This window comes from Cetorhinus maximus, chromosome 22 (assembly GCF_964194155.1).
Source record: "Cetorhinus maximus chromosome 22, sCetMax3.hap1.1, whole genome shotgun sequence".
In the NCBI taxonomy this organism is placed as follows: domain Eukaryota; kingdom Metazoa; phylum Chordata; class Chondrichthyes; order Lamniformes; family Cetorhinidae; genus Cetorhinus; species Cetorhinus maximus.
In genome coordinates, this window is record NC_135900.1 from 69,305,882 (window position 1) to 69,328,201 (window position 22,320).

General features: G+C 44.2%; 2 protein-coding genes and 1 long non-coding RNA gene across 6 annotated transcripts in view; 1 reads left to right on the top strand and 2 right to left on the bottom strand.

Annotated features, from left to right (window-relative positions):
* ipo8 (importin 8) overlaps window positions 1–9,391 on the bottom strand; it is a 121,631-nt gene extending 112,240 nt beyond the window's left edge. For 2 of the 4 annotated variants that reach the window (XM_078568502.1, XM_078568501.1), the window contains exon 1: window positions 9,054–9,391. In XM_078568502.1, coding sequence (XP_078424628.1) covers window positions 9,054–9,137 — 84 coding nt within the window. In that variant the 5' untranslated portion in view covers window positions 9,138–9,391. The remainder of the gene's footprint in view (window positions 1–9,053) is intronic. The other 2 variants (XM_078568504.1, XM_078568500.1) reach the window with 1 other exon arrangement.
* A 46-nt stretch (window positions 9,392–9,437) lies between these two features.
* On the top strand, window positions 9,438–20,684 carry LOC144696771 (uncharacterized). Its single transcript, XR_013580240.1, has 3 exons — window positions 9,438–9,535; window positions 12,568–12,807; window positions 20,416–20,684. It is a non-coding gene; the product is annotated as an uncharacterized LOC144696771 (long non-coding RNA).
* The window catches only part of caprin2 (caprin family member 2), a 79,949-nt gene continuing 76,229 nt past the window's right edge, over window positions 18,601–22,320 (bottom strand). Inside the window, exon 20 of the mRNA XM_078568488.1 lies at window positions 18,601–19,304. Coding sequence (XP_078424614.1) covers window positions 19,264–19,304 — 41 coding nt within the window. The 3' untranslated portion in view covers window positions 18,601–19,263. The remainder of the gene's footprint in view (window positions 19,305–22,320) is intronic.

Here is a 22,320-nt window from a genome sequence, read left to right on the forward strand (position 1 = left end):
TATAAACTGTGAGGAGGTTAGTGATAAACTTCAAGAGGACAGGCAAGCTAGTGGAATGGATGGGCATATTGCAAATGAAATTTAATACAGAGAAGTGTGAAATAATATATTTTGCAAGGAAGAATGAGAAGAGGCATTATAAACTAAAGGATACAATTCTAAAGGGGATGCAGAAGCAGAGGAATCTGGGAATACATGTGCACAAATCATTGAAGGGAGAAGGGCAAGTTGAGAATGTGGTTTGGAAGACATACAGGATTCTGAGCTTTATAAATAGAGGCAGAGTATAGAAGCAATTAAGTTATAATGCACTTTAGGAAGGATGCGAAAGCTTTCAAGTGGGCACAGAAAAGACATGTGAGAATGGTTCCAGGGATATAGGGACTTCAATTATATGGATAGACTAGAGAAGCTGGGCTGTTCTCCTTAGAGAAGGTAAGGTTGAGAGGAGATTTGATAGAGGTGTTAAAGCAAAGTAGATAGATTAACCGTTCCCTTTGGCAGAAGAGTTGAGAACCAAAAGAAACAATGGTTACATGAAGGAAAAAAAACACTTGCTGTGTTTGGAAAAAAAAGTTATGATCTTGAATGCACTGCCTGAAAGTGTGGTGGAAGGAGATTCAATTGTGGCTTTCAAAAGGAGATTGGGTAAGCACCGGAAGGGGGAAAAAAATCGTAGGGTTACAGGGAAAGGACAGGAGAGTGGGGCTAGCAAAATTGCTCTTGCAGAGATCAAGCACAGACTCCACAGGCTGAATGGCCTTCTCTGTGCTGTCACCATTCTATGAAATCACATCCTATTTATAACCAATTGACAGCCAGCAGGCCATGGCACAGGGCAGACAGCTCGAAATACTGGCTTCTTACACTCAGAAAATTTAACTTTGCAGCATGAACAAGAAAACTACACAAGAGGCAGCAGCAAGCGACTGACTCCAATCAGATCACCTCGCACCACAACCAGCACAGGAAGATTGCAACAGGTTCCTGAGCCACCAGTATAGACCTGCTTACCCAAAGAAACTGTAATGCCAAACAAAATAGAACATAAAATATCTGGAGGAAAAAGTATTTTCAGGTACAGAGGCAAAGGATGTAGGGTCACCGGAAATACCAATCTGCTTTTTCACTGCATTTGCAGGATTTCTCTTTTGATTTTAGATTCCCAATCCTTGGAGTTTTTTTAATAAATGATCCAGATTTTAAAGGGGACTGAGATTGGTGACTAATGCTGTAAATCTGTGCCAATCTTTGTTGCTGGCTTGCTCCGGGTTTAGTAAGAGGCAAGGGGTCATTTAAATTCTGAAAACAATCTCAAATTGAACGGGCAATGGGTGTGTAATGTGGCAGTAAGAAAATTAAAACCCCTCGTGCAGAAAGTGGATATTCAAAGATGCTGGTTATAACAGTAATACGTACAAAGATTAAACATTTTTAACAACTGAGTTTAAACCCAGTCTTGGAGCACTAAATCCACCACTGCCAGACTATTTAAACCATGTTTTTTTTAAAAGACTATAGATTGCAATATATTTGTGCCACAAATTGCCACTTGATTATCAATTTGCATTTCCAGCAATGCCAATGGGGCATCTGGGACCCAATGAATGACGTGCCCAATGGTCCTTAACCAATAAGAACATAAGAAACAGGAGCAGGAGAAGATCTTAGGGCATCTTGTGCCTGCTCCAACACAATCATGGCTGCTCTTCAGCCTCAACTCCACTTTCCCAACCACTCCTCATATTCCTTGATTCCCTAAGGGCCCAAAATTCTCCATATTTCAGCTTTCAATATATTCAATGATGGAGCAAAAATGCCTAGGGTGGACAATTCCAAAGATTCACAAATCTTTGAGTGACAAAATTTCTAACCTCAGCCTTAAATGATTGGCCCCTTATACTGAGACTGCGACCACATGTTTTAGATTTCGCAGCCAGGGGGACCTCTGTGTCAACCATGTCGAGTCCCTTCAGAATCTCGTAAGTTTCAATGAGGTCAACTCTCATTCTCCCAAACTCCAAAGAATATAGTCTCAATTTACTTAGCCCCTCATCCCAGGTACCAACCGAGTGAACCTTCGCTGTGCTGCCTCCAATGCAAGTACATCCTTCCTCAAATATGGAAACCAAAACTGCATACAATACCCCTGGTGTGGTCTCACCAAAGCCCTGCACAATTGAACCAAGACATACTCATTCTTGTACTCCAATCCCTTTGAAATAAAGGTCAACATGTAATTTGCCTAGTTAATTGCTTGCTGTACCTGCATGGTAACTTTCCTTTTCCAACTGTCACCTTGTTGCCCACTCATATCTCTTCTGAGCCTCTATGTCCTCCTCACAGCTTACATTTTCACCTAGCTTTGAATCATCAGCAAGTTTGGATACATTGCTCTCTGCCTCCTCATTTAAACCATTAGTATAGATTGTAAATAATTGATGCACAGTAAAGATAGTAGCGGTACTTCACTAGTCTCAGGCTGCTTTAGTGACTGGAAGCCAGTGTCCAGTGGCGTACCACAGGGATCAGTGCTCGGTCTCCTATTATTTGTCATTTATGTAAACGACATAGATGACTATGTGGTGGGGGGGTAGGATAAGTAAGTTTGCGGATGACACAAAGATTGGCTGGGTGGTTAACAGTGAGGTTGAGTGTCTTGGGCTACAGGAAGATATAGATGGGATGGTCAAATGGGCAGATAAGTGGCAGATGGAATTTAACCCTGAAAAGTGTGAGGTGATACACTTTGGAAGGAGTAATTTGACAAGGAAGTATTCAATGAACAGCATGGTACTAGGAAGTTCTGAGGAACAAAGAGACCTTGGCGTGTGTGTCCATAGATCTCTGAAGGCGGAGGGGCATGTTAGTGGGGTGGTGAAAAAGGCATATGGGACACTTGCCTTTATCAATCGAGGCATAGATTACAAAAGTAGGGAGGTCATGTTGGAGTTGTATAGAACCTTGGTGAGGCCACAGCTGGATTACTGTGTGCAGTTCTGGTCGCCACATTATTGGAAGGATGTGATTGCAAGGATGTGATTGCACTGCAGGGGGTGCAGAGGAGATTCACCAGGATGTTGCCTGGGATGAAACATTTAAATTATGAAGAGGTTGGATAGACTTGGGTTGTTTTTGTTGGAGCAGAGAAGACTGAGGGGCGACCTGATCGAGGTGTACAAGATTATGAGGGGTATGGAGAGGGTAGATAGGGAGCAGCTGTTCCCCTTAGTTGAAGGCTCAGTCACAAGGGGACATAAGTTCAAGGTGAGGGGCAGGAGGTTTAGGGGGGGATGTGAAGAAAAACTTGTTTACCCAGAGGGTGGTGACGGTCTAGAATGCATTGCCTGGGAGGGTGGTGGAGGCAGGTTGCCTCACATCTTCTAAAAAGTACCTGGATGAGCACTTGGCATGTCATAACATTCAAGGCTATGGGCCAAGTGCTGGTAAATGGGGTTATGTAGGTAGGTCAGGTGTTTCTCACGTGTCGGTGCAGGCTCGATGGGCCGAAGGGCCTCTTCTGCACTATGTGATTCTGTGAAAACTTGAAAATGCCCCTTCATCCCTACTCTCTGCTTTCTGTCCATTAACCAATCCTCCATCCTTGCTAATATATTATCCCCAACTCCAAGAGCCCTTCTCTTGTGTATTAATCTTTTGTGTGACATCTTATCAATTGCCTTTTGGAAATCCAAGTACACAACAATTACTGGTTCCGCTTCATCCACCCTACCGGTTACATCCTCTAATAAATTTGTCAAACACAACTGCCATTTTGTAAAACCATGTTGATTTTGTCTGACCATCCTATGATCTTCTAAATGCATTGTTAAGGCTTCCTTAATAATAGATACCAGCATTTTCCTGATAACTGATGTCAAGGTAACTGGCCTGACATTCCCCCTTTCTCTAACCCTCCTTTCTTGAATGCATTTGCTAATTTCCAATCCATTGGCACTGTTCTGGAACCTAGGGAATTTTGGAAAATCGTAAACAGCATATCAACTATCTCTGCAGCTACCTCTTTTAGGACCTTAGGATGTAGGCCATCAGGTGCTGAAGATTTGTCAGAACTTTGTTCCCCAAGTTTCTCCAATACTTATTCTCTGCTGATAATATGACTTCACATTTACTAAGCTCTTGGTTACCCTCCATTTCCAATATGCAATTTAAGTCTTCTACAGTGAAGGCAGACAAAATATTTGTTCAGTGTCTCCGCTATTTCCTCATTCCCATGATAATTTCTTCTCTCAGTCTCCAAGGGATTAAAGTTTACTTAAGCTACTCTCCTTTTATACTTGTAAAAGCTCTTATCTGTTTCTATTCTTGGCTAGTTTACCTGCCCTTCTGTGGATCACCACATTAATATGGTAGAGAGGCTTATGCGCTCCACAATCCCTCGAGCGATGCCATTGGGTGCTCCTTGTTCCTGGTAGGGCCACCCATGTTGCAAGGTCGGGGAGAGGTACCAAAGTGCAGCTCAAAAAGTCCTCAATGACAGAACAGGCAAAGGAAGACTGTTCACCCGTCACTGAAATCTGACCACCAACCTGCCAAGATCGTATCAAGAATGACAGTATGGACAATGATAGTGCCTAAGGTCAAACAAAGTCACTTGCAGGCTTCTACCAGGGTCCATTTACCAAGTCCTGTGGCGATGGAGAATTGATGACAGGGACAGGGCTTTGAATCAAGAATCTGCACACAGGTGACAGATGCAAGAAGGTCATTGGACACCCACATTGGAACAGAGGTGTCTTTGGGCAGCAGCATCCATGATGGAGCAAGCCTCTTCCTGCTCACCACCTTCCACCCCCCCCTTCCCCACCCCCCCCCACACATCCCCCACGCTAAATGGGGAGGGGTCTAGAAAAGGTGCCTTAAAATTAGGCTGCCCCACTTCCTCCTGGCTGGGAACCACAACCTGTGGGATCACCATCTTTGTGGTCAAAGAAAAAAACTTTAAATTTTGCAACTTGGAATGCTAGAAAACTCATGGATAATCTCAAGTGACCGTTCAGAGAGAAGAACTGCGATTGCATCATGTGAACTATCAAGGCTCCAAATTGACTCAGTGGGCAGAGGATACACCTTCCACTGAAAAGGAAACACTGACAGCGACCCTCATACCTACAGAGTTGGTTTTGCGGAGTAGGATCTTGAATGCACTATCAGAACTCTCCAGTTGCATAAATTAAAAGACTCATGAAACTTCACCTACAGCTCAATTGTAACCAAGATGTTTACTCTCATATTCTGTTTTTTCCCTTATCTTTTTGATGGCACTTTGCTTGTTTCTAAAACACTTCCAACCTTTAGGCTACGACTATTCTTTGCAACATTATAAACATTTTCTTTTAATCTAATACCATGCTTAACTTCCTTAGTAAGTCACAGATCGCTCTTGCTTGCTGAACTTAACTTTACCCCTATATCTTTTCACCTATTTACTCAATCACCTTTAGCCAGCTCTCCCTTCATATCTATGTTATTAGCTTGTTTGGGGCTGGAGAACGGTGGTTTCAAACTTAATTTGAAATTGACTTGTATTATGCTCACTTTTTCCCACTGGATCTTTTACCATGAGATTACTAATTAATCCTGCCTCATTGCATAAAATTAGATTTAAAATAGCTTTATCCCTATTTGGTTCCAGGAAACTGTCACAAAAACATTCTACAGACTCAGCTCCTTTACCAATTTGATTGGTCCAGTCTATATAAAGATTACAGCTCCCACTATTATTACATTGCCTTTGTTACAAGCTCGAATAATTTTTTGTTTAATGCTCTGTCCAACAGTATAATTTACTGTTAAATGGCCTATAAACTACTCCCACAAAAATCTTGTTATTCCTAATCTCCACCTATACTGATTCTGCTTCCCAATCTCTAAACCAAAACCTTTCTCACTTTTGTCCTTATGTCATCCTTTACTATCAGGGCTATTCCTCCTCCTTTTCCATTCTGCCCATCTTTTCAAAAGGTCGTGTACCCTGGAATCCTTATTTCCCAACCTTGGTCACGTTGTAACCAATGCCAATTAGATCTAAGCCATTAATTATGTGTGCCACAAATTCATTCATCTTGCAAATGATTCACACAGATAACGAACCTTTGATTATTTTTACCACTATAATTTCCATGGATCTTATTCTCTGATGCACTGTTACCGTCAAACTCTCTGTCTCTATCTGTCCCACTCTGCTAGTCTTTACCCACATTCCTTGTCTCTACAATACGACGACTTTTCTGTTTAGATTTCGAAATCTCCTGCATGTGTTTAGATTTCGATATCTCCTGCACCTGAACCCTCCCCCAGCTGTTAGGTTAAAACCTAGTTAGAAAATTTGCAGGGACCTTTTTTTACAGCCCGACTTACTGGTGCTAGTGCCCCATGAATCCAAATCACTTCTTCCAATGCATGCCACAAACTCCCACGTATCGCAGTCATGGCACACCATCTGCCTTGTCATATCTGTCTGACCTTATTTATTTATTTGATTACTTGACTTAATTAGTAACTGGTTAGCTAAAGTAATAGCATTCAACATTAGATGAGGATAAAAATAAATCAATGAGACTTGAAAGATCCGGAATAAAATTCATTACAGCAATTACCCAGAGACATATATATTTACATCTTTTGTATGAATTAATTGTGGATAAATCTATATTTTAAATTATTTCTTGCCTGGAAAAAGGTCAACTCACTGATGCTGATGGCTGCCTCTGCCCTCCAAATCCTCCTCCTTCCTCCATGGCCATCATCTATCCCACCTCTTCAATAATCCATGCCCAGCCCTCCACCTTCCTCTTTCCCCACCAACATCCCCTCCCCATCCCCCCTCCTGCCCCCATTCTTTCAACCCCTTCCCAGATCCTTCTGCCTCTCCCCCTCCCTCCCTGCCTGCCTGGAGTCCCCACTAACCCCAATCCCCTGCCTGCCACACCTGCCCCTTCCATCCTGCCCCTTCATCTCATTGAACAGTGCCCCGCCCTTCTTCCCTCCCATTACACCACTCCCCCAGACCTTTAACACTCTGCCCACTACTACATCCATCGCCCACTCATTCCTACCTTCTCCCACTTGCTGTGCCCTTCCTTCAACCCCTCCCCCACTCCTTCCGTTACCCTGACCATTCATTCTGCCTTCCATCCCCCTCTCCCACACCTTCCCTCAATCTCGCCCAACTCGTTCATCCTCTTCCCTACCTCCTCACCCACAACTTCCCTCCCCTCTTCCATTCCCCCTCTCCCACCCCAGCCCTCCCATTCCCCCTCCCTCACTTCCATTGCCCCTTTCCCCTCCCATCATCCTCCCCCACTTCTGTAGCCCCAATCCCCCTCCCTTCCCACCTCCCCCATATCCAATACCCCCTCCCGCCTCTCCAATATCCCCTCCCGCCTCTCCCATATCCAAAACCCCCTCCCCCATATCCAATTCCCTCTCACCCCACCCACCGCTAACCCTGCACCCCCATACCCAGTACCTCCTCACCCCGAACCCCCATACCCAGTACTTCCTCACCCCTTACCCTCTCCCCCACACCCAATATCCTCTTACCCATATCCAATACCCCCTCCCCCCACCAATACCCCCTCCCCCTCCCCAATACCCCCTCCCCCTCCCCAATACCCCCACCCCCTATCCCCGCTTAACCATTTCCCCTCCCCATCCCATACCCCCCTCCCCCTTTCCCCCCTCCCCCTATCCCCCCCTTTCCCCCCTCCCCCCCCTCCCCCCTCCCCCCTCCCCCTATCCCCCCCTTTCCCCCCTCCCCCCCTTTCCCCCTCCCCCCTCCCCCCTCCCCCTATCCCCCCCTTTCCCCCCTCCCCCCCTTTCCCCCTCCCCCCCCTTTCCCCCCCTCCCCCCCTTTCCCCCCTCCCCCCTCCCCCCCTTCCCCCCCTCCCCCCCTTTCCCCCCCTCTCCCCCTTTCCCCCCTCTCCCCCCTTTCCCCCTTTCCCCCCCTCCCCCTCCCCCTATCCCCCCTTTCCCCCCTCCCCCTTTCCCCCCTCCCCCTATCCCCCCTCCCCCTATCCCCCCTTTCCCCCCTCCCCCTATCCCCCCTCCCCCTATCCCCCCTTTCCCCCCCTCCCCCTATCCCCCCTCCCCCTATCCCCCCTCCCCCTATCCCCCCTTTCCCCCCCTCCCCCTATCCCCCCTTTCCCCCCCTCCCCCTATCCCCCCTCCCCCTATCCCCCCTTTCCCCCCCTCCCCCTATCCCCCCTCCCCCTATCCCCCCTTTCCCCCCTCCCCCTATCCCCCCTCCCCCTATCCCCCCTTTCCCCCCCTCCCCCTATCCCCCCTCCCCCTATCCCCCCTTTCCCCCCTCCCCCTATCCCCCCTCCCCTATCCCCCCTCCCCCTATCCCCCCTTTCCCCCCTCCCCCTATCCCCCCTCCCCTATCCCCCCTCCCCTATCCCCCCTCCCCCTATCCCCCCTTTCCCCCCTCCCCCTATCCCCCCTCCCCCTATCCCCCCTTTCCCCCCTCCCCCTATCCCCCCTCCCCCTATCCCCCCTCCCCCTATCCCCCCTTTCCCCCCTCCCCCTATCCCCCCTTTCCCTATCCCCCTTTCCCCCCTCCCCCTATCCCCCCTTTCCCCCCTCCCCCTATCCCCCCTTTCCCCCCTCCCCCTATCCCCCCTCCCCCTATCCCCCCTTTCCCCCCTCCCCCTATCCCCCCTTTCCCTATCCCCCTTTCCCCCCTCCCCCTATCCCTCCCCCTATCCCCCTTTCCCCCCTCCCCCTATCCCCCCTCCCCCTATCCCCCCTCCCCCTATCCCCCCTCCCCCTATCCCCCCTCCCCCTATCCCCCCTCCCCCTATCCCCCCTCCCCCTATCCCCCCTCCCCCTATCCCCCCTTATCCATTTCCCCTCTCCCTATCCAATACCCCCAACCCCCCCCCCCCCCCCCTCCCTCTCTCCCTACCCCTTCCCTCTTGGCCCTTCGCTCGCCCACCATGACCCAGAGGCCAGGCCGCGACCACGGAACCGAGTAGAATAAAATCCCACGCAGCCCGGAAAACGGCGAGCGAGAGCTGGGCGCTCACCTGATTGAGCTCGGTCTCGGCCGCGATCCTTTGGTTGGGGTCGATGGTGCCTTTGAGCGCCAGTATGATCCGGTTGGGGTCCATTTTCTTCAGTCTCCCCCCTCCCTCTCTCCCTCTCTTTCTGGCCCTTGGAGTAACTAAGGCGGGCGGGCGACAACGCCACTCGGCGATTGATTGTGTTTCTTTTTTTTGTTTTTCCTCCCTCCGCACCCGTGCGTCAACCGCGTCACTCAAAGGTGGCGCCAAACACTAAATTTAACCGGCTCACGCGCGCGCCTCGCCGCCGGCCGACGCCAGTCATGGATACCATGGTAACGCTGCCTCCCGCCGCCATTCGAGGCTCCGTCCGGAGAGCCTGTGTGACGTCACTGTACGGTGAAGCCTGTGACGTCATCGTACGGCGAAGCCTGTGTGACGTCACTGTACGGCGCATGCCATCGCCTCTCTGCAGGTCAGGCTTGGTTCTTGTTTCGCTGAGGAAGGTGAATGTCTGGTCGTTGAAGAATTTAAAGAAGTCCGACAGCTCGTCAATGGCTCAGTGTTTAATTAGCCACCCACTGCGTAAAGTAGGCCACGCAGGCTCTATGTATATCTGATGAAGAGTCATATGGACTCGAAACGCTAATTGTCTTACTCTCCACAGATGCTGTCAGACCTGCTGAGTTTTCCCAGCTGTTTTTATTTTTGTTTCAGATTTCCAGCATCCGCAGTGTTTTGCTTTTATCTCTAATATTTGACCCAGAGCTTGCGGGGTAGGGGTGGGGTGAGGCGGTTGAAGCTGAGCAGCTAGGGCTGCCAACCCTCCAGGATAGGCCTGGACTCTTCATCAACCGCCAGAGGACACTGCTCTGTGCAACGCTGGAGAAAAATCATCAGGACATTAAAAAAGCTTTTTTTGTAATTTCCTTCAAACATTTCTCTTTACCAGATATAAAAATATTGGAATAAAAACAAAAAATGCTGGAAAAACTCAGCAGGTCTGGCAGCATCAGTGGAGACAGAAGCAGAGTTAGCGTTTCGAGTCTGTATGACTCTCCTTCAGAGCTAAAGAGAAGTAGAAATGTGAAGGATTTTATACTGTTTAAGAGGAGGTCGAGCAAGATGGAAGGTCAGGGATAGGTGGGAGCTAAGGAGAGACTGACTAAGATGTCACGGACACAAGACAAAGGGAGTGTTAATGACAGTGGTAAAGACTAAAGAAGGTGCTGATAATTCCATTCAAATATTGAAAATGGGGATAAAAGACTGTTTGGCTGACAGTCAAGAATCATCCAATTAGCATGGGAAGGCAGTGCAGCACAAGGATGGATGTGTTGGTCGACTAATGGATGGAATGTGGGGACAAGTCATGTGACAAATCTTCCAGGAATATATTTATTCACAGTTGGCAACCCTATGAGCAGCTTTGGCTCAATGTTAGCACACACAGCCTCTGAGTCAGATGATGTGAGTTCAACCCCACATCAGAGACTAGGTGATACCAGTTTTGCTGCTACATTTATTGTGGAGATCCAGGGCAGAGGTGCCAACTATTAGATGAGGAATATCCCCCAAATGCTCTCTCAAGTGGCTATAAAGTACCTTTTTTGTCTGAAGGCAAGTGTTATGCACAGGATCGGGGTTCATTTAAATAGCACTAATTTCGCCTCTCACCGCCCGTCCGTAAACAGAAAGGTGTTTTGATTTGTTTTCCTCTGTATAAGCAGTGGCGTATTTCCCCGACCCCTCAGTTTTTGTGTGATCCAATTTTCTAGTAATAGCCCCACAGCAAACTCACGATAGGATGAAATCAAAGGGTTAGATTGTTTGCACACATTCAAAATGCGGGAGGAGGGTTGCGATGTCGCCTCCACACTTAGACAGTAAAGAGGGGGATAGAGAAAAGAAGGATTTACAATACAGAGACCACAGAAAATAAATATTGGTTTATGTGGATTCCAGATTCCAGACTCAAAGTCCAATGAGTTATTCTTTCACAGAGGTCGGTGGCTGAAAACCAAGGTTGTAGAATTCACTTTTCCGGTGGTGTGGACTTCACCAGTTGAAATAGGCACACAGAAATGAAGCAGTCTTGTAGGCAATGGTACAGAGCTTCCAGCAGAAGCAGGGTAGTTGGGTGCCAGGTATCCAACCTGGGCCAGAGCTCCCTCGGTGTGGCCTGCTAGTCAGATATTAAACAGCAGACTGAGCTTTTCAGTTCAGCAAGTCAATATTACTTGTTCCACAAGCCAGAGGCCCATGTTTCATGACTCCCACCTCTCCACCGTCTTTGACAAAGGATGGTTATCCATTGTCTGAATTCCAAAGCGCCTTTAGGAATTGAAAGGAACATTGCGGGGCCTTTGTCTTAGCAGGGAATCCATCTCCTTCTGGCCAGCCTGGGTTATTAAATGCAGATGGCCTTTGTATAGCTCGCTTTGAAGTTGGGCTGTACAGTCCACAGAGGGCTCTTTAAGATCAAAAAAAGGAGTGAGTTTTCCTAAAACTGCCAATGGCTTATTTTGTTCAGGAGTCACAGACAGACACAGTTTCACCTATTTTAAAGGTCTTTGATCAGTTTTAAATTATTTAGGAATAGTGATGAGCATATCTATATATATATTTTATAAAAATATTCAGTGTTAGGTCCTAGTCCCTCACATAGGTCCTTCACAATTATTTACTGAACCACAGCAAAGTGCTGTGATTGTTTTTCTCTGCTGGATTGAGGAGGCAGGCCCCAAATCTACCTCAGCCAGAACAGGGATCAAACCCCATGCGGTTGGCACTAATCTGATCAACATGCTAGCTGTCTAGCCAGCTGAGCTAACCGCCCTTCCACCCCCACCCCCAGCCCTCCCCCAACATAAAACATCCCAGGCATTATTAGAAGAAAAGCTGACATTTATCCCAGTGTCCTAGGCAACATCTATCTCTCAATTAATATCACAAAAATAGATTATCTGGTTATTCATCTAATTTCTGCTTGTTGGATGTTGCTGTGTGTAAACTGGCTCTCAGGTTATAACAGAGACAATTCAAACCTATTTCATCAACTGTGAAGTACTTTGAGATGTCCTGAGTTGATGAAAAGTACAAGTTCTGTTCTTGCTTGCACTTCTATAGCAAGGACCTTTCACCTTTCATAAAATGCCTCTGTGACTGGTCTACCCCTTATTCCCCATTCTCCCTGCTCTAACATTAGTGGCTGTTCAACCATGCTTCTGCCCTCTGCAAGTTCTCTCCTACATACATCCACTTAACCGCTTCCCTTTCCCTTTTCAAGTCTGCTCAAAACATTTTTTCTTCTCCCTTGTTGGCTCCATCCCCTAACTCCGTCTACCTGATCTTCTATCCTGCTCCAAGTCCATTCTTTTCGTTTCCACACTGAAGCGTTCAAGATAGCTAGCCACTATGAGCACAGCTATACATGTTGTTGATATTTGTAATACTTAAAAATTAAACGCTTTTAATGGATTTATTTAAATCAACTGGGATAGGAAACTACTGCCAATGTATTTGTCTCTCACCACAGAAAACAAAAAGCATTTCACCTACACAGATGGTATATAGCATGTTATTTGGACAGAATTGGAAGGCCAGAGGAATGATTTGGGAATGCTGAAGATGACTGATTCTTTCTGAGGTTGGCTAAAATTTGAGCAGTCAACCCCTCCACATCAGATGATTATGTTCTGTGGTCTTTCCACCTGACCTACCAGGAAAATCCTGTGATTCAGTGGGGATGACAGGTAAACAGGTATTCGGTGCTGAGGTAAGGAAGTATTGAACTCTTGTGGGCACAGATCTTTAATAAAAAATAGAAATTTGATTCAACTGCAGGACATGTGCAATCCCTTTGGACCTTAACTGAAGACCACCAATCCAAGATTAGCAATCATTGCATTAATTTATACTTTGTAACAATGCAATTAGTCAGGGAGCCAAAAATTTAAAGTGGTTCTGTGACCAAATTTAAGAAATCATTATCACCATTTGAACAACGGTATACCCCACGTGTAAGTAAATTGTCCAATCCAAGCAGAAAAAAATGGGCAGTCACCCAAACTTTGATCCTCCTTGACTCAACCATATGACTTCTATTGCCTAAAAGTGCTGTGAACCAAGTGTGTAACTCATTATGTACATTGAATTGCATTGGATGTCCAAATACAAGACATGTCTGTTTAAGCTCACCATTCAACAGCCCATGTGCCCATCTTTCTACTTGGAGTTTACAAGTTGCAAACATCAGTGGTACACTTAGTCCATCCAGTTTGATTGACAAACAATGTCTGGAAAAGTGCCTGTTTTCCAAAGGAATTATAGTTAGTACAAAGATACAGGATTTTTTTGTGCTGGGGTCAGCTTGCTATGGGCTTCACTGAACTCCTTAAACTAGTGCAATTCCTCCAAAGACTGGACTCATTTCTTTCCAAGGGGAATTTTGTATCAATGCACAGCAACTTGTGGAATGGGGTTTGTTTGGTTAAGTCTTTGTAAACTGTCTCATACTCTCATGTTGTAAGTACTTAATTGACTGTAAAGCGCTATTGGACAGCCTGAGATTGCGAAAGGCACTATATAAATGCAAGTCTTCTACTGCATTGTTTGATATCTCATGAATATTGGTTACCCCTGTAAGTAATTGAATTTGCAAATAAATCAGATTAGTGGATAAGGCTGCTATGAAAAGTATATTGTGTGACTGTTTCATTTTGATGGTTAGGATGTAGTCACCCTGCTCAGCAGAAAGATCAAAGTTGTTGTTTGTTGTGAAGTGCAATGCAACCTGTATGAAACCTCCTGTGAATTGATGGCATAAAGCAATAGAGTCTATCAGTACACTGAACGTTGTGTGCATACAGGTGAGCCAAGTGGTTAAGATGTATCGAACAACAGTACCAGCTGCAACCTTTTTTCTCAGTCAGTGAAATAGGATAGGGCTTTTATTTGTGGAAGTAGTAGACCCAGACTAATGAAGTCTTCAGCAGAATAAAAGAACGGTGAGCTGTTCAGCCAAATTAATTCTCACATTACTTTTGTTAACAATATGGGTTGATTCAAATAGACTGGCCAGTTAAGGCGTATGGATCAACTATCAAGTGTTTCAAAAATAACATAGCGAACAATGATCAAACTGGGCTGAAAGAGTGTTCATCAATTTATGAAGGACCAGATTTAGGGCCGAAGTGAAGCTTACAGAGTAACAGGAAGATCAGTGTATCATAATCCTCTCATGGCTTGGTAAAGAAATAAACCTCCCCTTCCAAAAATGAAAATCTCCAGCTAATTACTGCTCACACACAATGAAGCTGAAGGTAAGCCATTATCTGGTACATGCTATGGACCAAAAAGGACCAAAGCTTCTCACAGTAGCTCCTCGCAAGTGAACTGGACCAAATTCTTATTCTAAAGCCATGGCACGAGCCTTTCTCTCACCATACTGTAACCCAGAAGTTCAGCCCTGCTTCATAATGTAAAAGCTTTGTGATATTTTTGCTCCGCCAACCTATAGTTCATTCCTGAATACTTGGGAGTTATATTAGCATGATGAAAACTTTGAATTAGCCAATATTTGAATTAAGCAACATAAATAAGAGTAAAGTGCTAAGATATTGAATTATCATATTATTTGATTGAAGAAAATTTGAATTGAGAAGACAGCTACACTATGGAGAGAATAACTTTTAGCTGTCCTCTAAAAAGATCTCCTTCATCTCAGGGTTTTAATGTACAGCAAATTCAATGCACTGGCTGGAGTGGCTCAGCGTATCGAGAGTGATAGTTCAGTATAATTTGGTCAAATTCCATAGGAATTTGTAATGTTGTATGTATGAATTGACTGAGAAAGTTGACTACGGTCTTCACCTGTATTGACTTATTCCTAATCAAGGGGACCTCCTGAAAACAAGGCAGTTGTATCAAACTTAATTCTTGGGACATGAAAGGCTTTATTCTGAGCTTGACATAGTTAACGCTACAGTTAATAACAATGCTGGGACTGCACTTCAGGCCTTTAGCTACTTAGAAGCTAGAAATCATATAAATACCAGCTTGTTGAGGAAAAAAAATCAGTGGTTTCTTCAAGGGAAAATGGCTTCTGCATATATGAAGAAAAAAGCAATAGGATGCTTCATTTCCAATGTTATGGCAGAGCAACAACTCAAGTACAAAGATGCTCCAGGTAAGAATGATCAATTATTTGCTTTCGTAAACAGCTTAAATTATTGAAATAAGCTAGGTTTTTTTTTTACTCTGCTGTTTTATTTTGCTTCTGTATAAACATATTTCTCACAATAAACTGAATTTGTAGTTTCAGCTTTCACTGTGTGGCCTGATAGTGGGGTCTTTTCTCACCCATTGAAGACATAAGGCATGTACAGAACTGGCATAAAAACAGAAAGTGCAGGAAAAGCTCAGCAGTCCTGGCAGCATCTTGCAGAGGGAAGCAGTTAACATTTCAAGTCCAATATGACCCTTCTTTGGATCTGGCATCTTGTATTGTACATTAAGGCCATGTTACAAGGTTAACCCTGATGCACATCATTCCTATCCACAGTATGCTTTAAATTGTGAGCTTCAAATCATACGGGATATGCGTCTACCTCGAAAAGATGCTATCAGCTGTGAACTTGAATGAGCAAAGCTGGGAGAATTATAACAGTGCATAAGGATATATCTGATCTGGAGACAGTGATCAGCTTACCTTTCTTTTGGTGCATTCTCCTTTGTGCAGAGAATAAGTCAGTTCTGCTTGTAAGGATCAGGCAAGGTGTGTATGAAGAATCCGGCCTTTGAATTACCTATTCTTTCCTGTTTATCGTCCTTGCCTCGAAGATCGGTAGAAACTGGGCAAAACTCCGCAAATTCCCTCCCTTGTCAGAAAAAGCCCAACTGGCAGTACAAGCAGTAAAAGCTTATGTGAAGCTGGGCCTCTGAAAATACTTCGCATCCCATCAAAGTTTATTCCTCTGTATTCATAGCTGAAACTAACAGGACTGCAGCTAACTTAATTTACCTGTATAAATTAGAGAGTGTCCCTCACACTTCAAAAGTGTATGGTTTCAATAAGACAGTTTTTAAAAAATAAGGTAAGAAGGCAGTTATTCCCTGCTGGATTACATGTCCCTAAAAGTGTAAGTTTAACTTCTTGTTTCATGCTGCTTTCACTAAACAGGAGCTGGAAAGTTAGAAGCACCTTCCAATCTGCAAACCTCACTCAACGATACATATTAAACCCTAACTGACTCCACACTTGCATATATTTACAGTAATTTTACTATGTGGTCTTACAAGGCCAATAACTAAGCAGTAGCATAATACATTTGTATTACTAAGGTACAATACTCTGTTCCTTTGTAAAACAGCACATCATCCAATTCACATAAGAAAGTTCACATAAAGATTCTTTATTTATTCCTGGAAAGTGGGCATCTCTGGCAAGGCTGGCACTTATTGACCCATCCTTAATTGATTTTGATAAGGTGCTGGTGAGCTGCATTCTTGAGCAGCTGCAGTCTGTGTGGAGAAGAAATTCCCAGTGTTGTTAGGTAGCTTTACGAAAGGGAAATCATGTTTCACAATTTTATTTGAGTTTTTTGAGGATATAACTGGCAGGGTAGATAGAGCGGAACCAAAAGATGTAGTTTACCTAGATTTATAAAAGGCATTCGATCAGGTGCCACATAAAAGATTAATAAGCAAGCTAAGGGTTCATGGAATTGGGGGTAATATATTAACATGGATAGAGGATTGGTTAACAGACCAGAAGCAAAAAGTAGCAGTAAATGGGGGCATTTTCAAGTTGGCAGGCTGTGGCTAGTGGAGTGCTGCAAGATCAGTGCTGGGGTCTCAGCTATTTATAATCTATATTAATGACTTAGATGAAGATACAGAGAGTAATGTATCCAAGATTAATGACGATACAAAACCAGTTGGAAATGTAAGTTGTGAGGGGGACACAAAGAGGCTGCAAAGAGATATAGATGGGTTAAGTGAGTGGGCAACAAGATGGCAGATGGAGTATAATGTGCGGATGAGTGAAGTTATTCACTTTGGTCGTATGAATAGAAAAGCAGAATATTTTTTTAAAGGCGTAAAACTTATATATGTTGGTGTTCAGAGGGACTTGGGTGTGCTTATACAAGGAATGCAAAATGTTAACATGCAAGTACAGTAAGCAATTAGGAAAGCAAATGGCACGTTGCCCTTTGTTGCAAAAGGTTTGGCGTGTAGAAATAAAGAAGTCTCTCTACAATTGTACAGGGCTTTGGTGAGGCCACACCTGAAGTATGTGCAGTGGTGCAGCAAAGGTCCATTAGATTGGTTCATGGGATGAAGGGGCTACCCTGAGGCTGAGTAAATTGGTCTTATATTCTTTGGAGTTTAGAAGAATGAGAGGCGATCTTGTTGAAACATACAAGTTTCTGAAGTGGCTTGACATGATAGACACCGAAAGGTCGTTTCTCCTGACTGGGGAATCTTAAACACGAAGGATAAGAGAACTAAGATTTAGGACTGAAAAGAGGAGAAATTTCTTCATTCAAAAGGTTGTGAGTCTTTGGAATGGTCTATCCTAGAGGGTGTGCATACTCCATTATTGAATATATTTAGGGCTGAGATTTGGTCTCTCAGGGAATCAAGGGGAGTGGGACGGGAAAGTGAAATTGAAGCCCAAGATCAGCCATGATCGAATTGAATGGCACAGCAGGCTCGACGGGTCATGTAGTCTACTCCTGCTCCTACTCTTGTGTTCTTGTAAGTTCCACAGTTTCAACCCAGTGACAATGAAGGAATAGCAATATATTTCCAAGTCAGGATAGTGTATTATTTGGGAGATGAACTTGCAGGTGGTGGTGTTCCCATGCGTCTGCTGCCCTTGTCCTTCTAGGTGGTAGAGATCAGAGGTTTGGAAGGTGCTGTTGAAGATGGTAGACACAGCAGCCATGTTGCGTCAGTGGGCGGGAAGGAATGTTTAAGGTGATCAAATGGGCTGCTTCATCCTGGATGGTGTCGAGCTTCATTCAGAGGAAGAAACAAGCACGAGTGAAGGTATCTGTATTAAGTGTAAGAAGTGAAAAATCAAGTACATTTAGATATGTCTCCAAATTTTCCGGTAGCATGGTGGGTAAATGGAGTGGAAATAAAGGTCAGCCACAATCTTTTGCATAGCAGAACAGGCTCGATGGGCTGAATGGCATTCTCCTGTTAAGATTGTTCCTAAGAGCAGACAGTGCTTTCTATTTTGGGTGTTTGCTTGATTTCCAGCAGTTATAAGAAAGATCTTAAGATCTTCTCCACTCCAGAGTAGAAGTCACATCCTGAGCAACTGCAAATCTAAAACTCCCGTTCCCAAGTTCTTAATTTAATTTTATAAGGAATCGAATCCCCCAAAATGGCATGCCGATAATTACACAGAGTAGGCTATAGAACTAAACTTCATCATCAGACAATATCCTGGATTATAAAAGGCGATTCATTTTTCAGAGGGGCAGAAGATAAAGTAACAAAAGGGGGGGAGAGAGTATTGAGTTAGCTTCATTTTGCTACAACACCCTACTTTTTGCGAGAATATTTTATTATTTATTTTTAAACATACATTTAATGGCTGTAAACAAAGTCAATGTACATCCAGAAAACCGTGACTCTGCATTTCATGTAAAATCTGAAATGTCTCAACAGTTGAGGAATACTGCACCCCTACATATTGCAAATTTACACAACTCACATTCAATGCAGATTAAACAGGTAACAGCATAGAATGCATTCCTCAGGGGAAAGAAAGACAGTACGAGCTACAGTACAAGTAATAACATCGCTGCCCTTCTCATGTTATAGTTCAAGTAAAAATACTGTATGTGTTTGAATATAAGCAAGGCATCAACAGTGTAGCTGTCTTTACAATTCATACACAAAAACATTTCCACAATAAATATCTTGAGCAATTTAGCAATGGTTGTACCCAATACAACTGGCATGATGTTCCATGCACCCTTAAGACACTGTTTTTCCTCAAGCTCCCAAACTTTCAGCAGATGAAGTTCAAATTCCCTGAAGTCTGAGATGAAATGGGAACCAGGATAAGGACGTGTCTCAAAACAGTCTGTAATGATACGAGAATGGGTGTGCGTAATACCGCCAAGACGCTTTTTGTTTGTATATTGTATCAGACTGTGGGGAGTATGTATTGTAAACTGCAAAACTGTGCAAACTTGATTGTGGTGGTAATTTATTCATGCGTCTGCCTCATTTGTGGTAAGATGCCATGGCCTGTGAAGAGAAATGAGCCCAGGTCAGTAAGTTCAGCTTTTCTGTTCAGGGTACCTTGTACAATTCATCAAACTGAAGTGTTCAAGTACTGTGTGCAACAGTTCTACTGCAATATGCTGGCTGACTGTCATTGTCCTGCCAAGCCAGTGGTGGACCATATCGTGAGCATTAATTTAACTACAGATGGTCATGGGTTCAAGTCCAACTCCAGAGACTTGGACCCACAATCTAGCCTGACACTCCTGTGTAGTAGATGGAGTGTTGCTCTGTTGGAGGTGCAAGTCTTTCAGATGAGACGCCAAGCCTGGTTTGCCTTCTCAGGTGGATGTAAAAGATACCATGGCACAATTTCGAAGAAGAGCAGGAGAGTTCTTCCCTGTATCTTGGTCAATTTTTTATCCCTCAACCAACAGGGGCCTTGCCATGCACAAATTGATGACCGCATTTCCTACATTACATCAGTGACCGCCCTTCAAAAGTACTTAATTGATTGTAAAATTCCCTTGAGCAGTTTACAGCTGCTTCATCCTGTGATTCAGATGCATCAATAACTACGTGTCTGTGCACCATCTTGACAGAGATGCACATTTTCTTCATGGGCTATTAGCTGGTTTAAACAACAATCCTTCAATGTGATTTGTTGCTTGCATTGTTCACCGCCACTGGATGTCGGAGAGGCCCTGCAACTTCCAGAGTGTGACATGCGCACTGCAGTGCAAATCCGAAAGATGCAGGACCAACCCACACCACCACCGAGGGCTCATGACTTCAAAAGGCAAGTATAGAACAAGTGCAAATTTGGGCTAATTGCCCTCTAATTACTAATTAATTAAGCTTCAATTTTGCACCTGCATTTCCAGCCATTAGTGGCATCCTCTCAACCTGAGGAGGCTCACAGCCTTTTAAAAGTTAAAATTGATTGATATTTTAACATGAAACATTTTTTTTAAACTCTTGTTAAAAAGTAAAATCTGTGACTATTTTTTAAATATCACTTTTTAAATTATTTTTCTGATCGAAACTATTGTACTTTTAAAATGTTTACATTTTTTAATTTCGTTAATTAATCATGTCTAACTAAATCCAATATTCCAATGTATTTTTATTGCAGCAGCCTGCATTCTACAGTTTTTGGGGTGCAGTTACTGTGAGCCACTCTCACAACTGCCTGCCTTTTACAACTGCACTGGACGCTGCCAGGCCGCACTGCTGCCGATGCCAGGAGAGAATCATCACTCAAGGCGACTGAAATTACAGTAGGTTGCTGCAGAGATTTATTCGGAGTCAACGGCAAGGGCCGTTACTTTGCCACTGACCACAAAATCTGGGCCATCGTTCTGTATTGGCCTATATGAAGTCCATGTAAAGTTTACAAAGTTTAAAAAATTTTCTACACCAATGTTTCCTTCCAGGCACATTAGCTTAGCAAAGAAAACAAGGACTTTAATGTAAAAAATGTGCATCAGGTATGGAGGTCTTAGGAAGGTTAATCATTGATGTTTTCACATCTGAAATCAAAGGAGTGCTGCTGTTCATCACATAGTCTTATTGCCAGCTGTAGCAAGCCTCTGACTGCATGGTGCACATTTCACTCAATAGCTGAAACTCCCTACCACACAGAGTGGTTGAAGCGAATTGCATTTAAGGGGGAGCTAGATAAGTATATGAGGGAGAAATGAATAAAGGATATGCTGATTCAAAACAAATAAGGGGGAGATGGTGGCATAGTGGCAATGTCACTGGACTAGTAATCCAGAGGCCCAGGCTAATCCTGTAGGAGCACCGGTTCAAATCCCACCACGGCAGCTGGTGGAATTTAAATTCAATTCATAAAATCTGGAATATAAAGCCATTCTCAGTAATGGTGACCCCGATATCATTGATTGTTGTAAAAACCCATCTGGTTCACAAATGTCCTTTAGGGAAGTAATCCTTATCTGGTCATGCCCACAGCAATGTGGTTGACCCTTAATCCCTCTGAAATAGCCAAGCAAGTTAAACCAGTTCGAGGGATATTAGGAATGGGCAACAAATGCTGACCTTGGCAGTGATGCCCACATCCTTATGAAAGAATAAATTTTCGCCTTTCACAACCACCAGGCATCTCCAGGTAGTGGACAGTCAATGAAGTATCTTTGAAGTATAGTCACTGCTGTAATGCAGGAAACACAGCAGTCAATTGGCACACAATGAACTCCCACAAATAATGGAATAATCACCAGATATTGTTTTTTTTTTGGTGATGTTGCTTGAGGGGTGAATACTGGGGATAACTTCCATGCTTTTCTTCGAAATAGTGTCATGGGATCATTTACATTCACCTAAGGAGGCAGATGGGGCCTCAGTTTAGCATCTCATCCAAAAGGTGCCACCTCCGACAGTCCAGTAGCACTCCTTCAGTACTGCACTGGGAATGTCAGCCTTGTTTTTGTTGCTCAAGTCCTGGAATGGGATTTAAACCCGAGACCTTGTGACTCAGAGGCGAGTGTGCTACCAACTGAGCCACAGCACACACAGTCTAATCTGGAGTGCGATGAGATAAATAGAATGGGAGGAGACTGCTGTGTGGAGCATGAACACTGGCATAGACCCGTTGGTTTGAAAGGCCTGTTTCTGTGGTGTAAATTCTATGTAAGATTTAATAGATTTAGAATCAAAACCACTGTTTTTTATTAGACCTAGTGATTAAACTTGCTGTAAGACAGCATTTATGCTCTCACCTACTGCTAAAATGAAAATAGCTGGGAAGCCACATGCAAATTAAATTCGTCCCAACAATGTTGCAAATATGAAGCTGTATTTTTTTGAAAAGGGGGAAATCAGGGAAAAGGTAAAACAGTAGAGACAATATTGCTGTCAGACTAACATCAGAAGCAATGAACTGAAAACATAGCTGCATGAGGAAACCTCGGCCTTGTGGATTTTTGCTCACGTTTCACAGTGCTCAGCATTCCAACTGAGCGAGTTACTTAGATCATCAGTTTGAATGGAAGAGTTTTCTCCGTTGCATAGAATG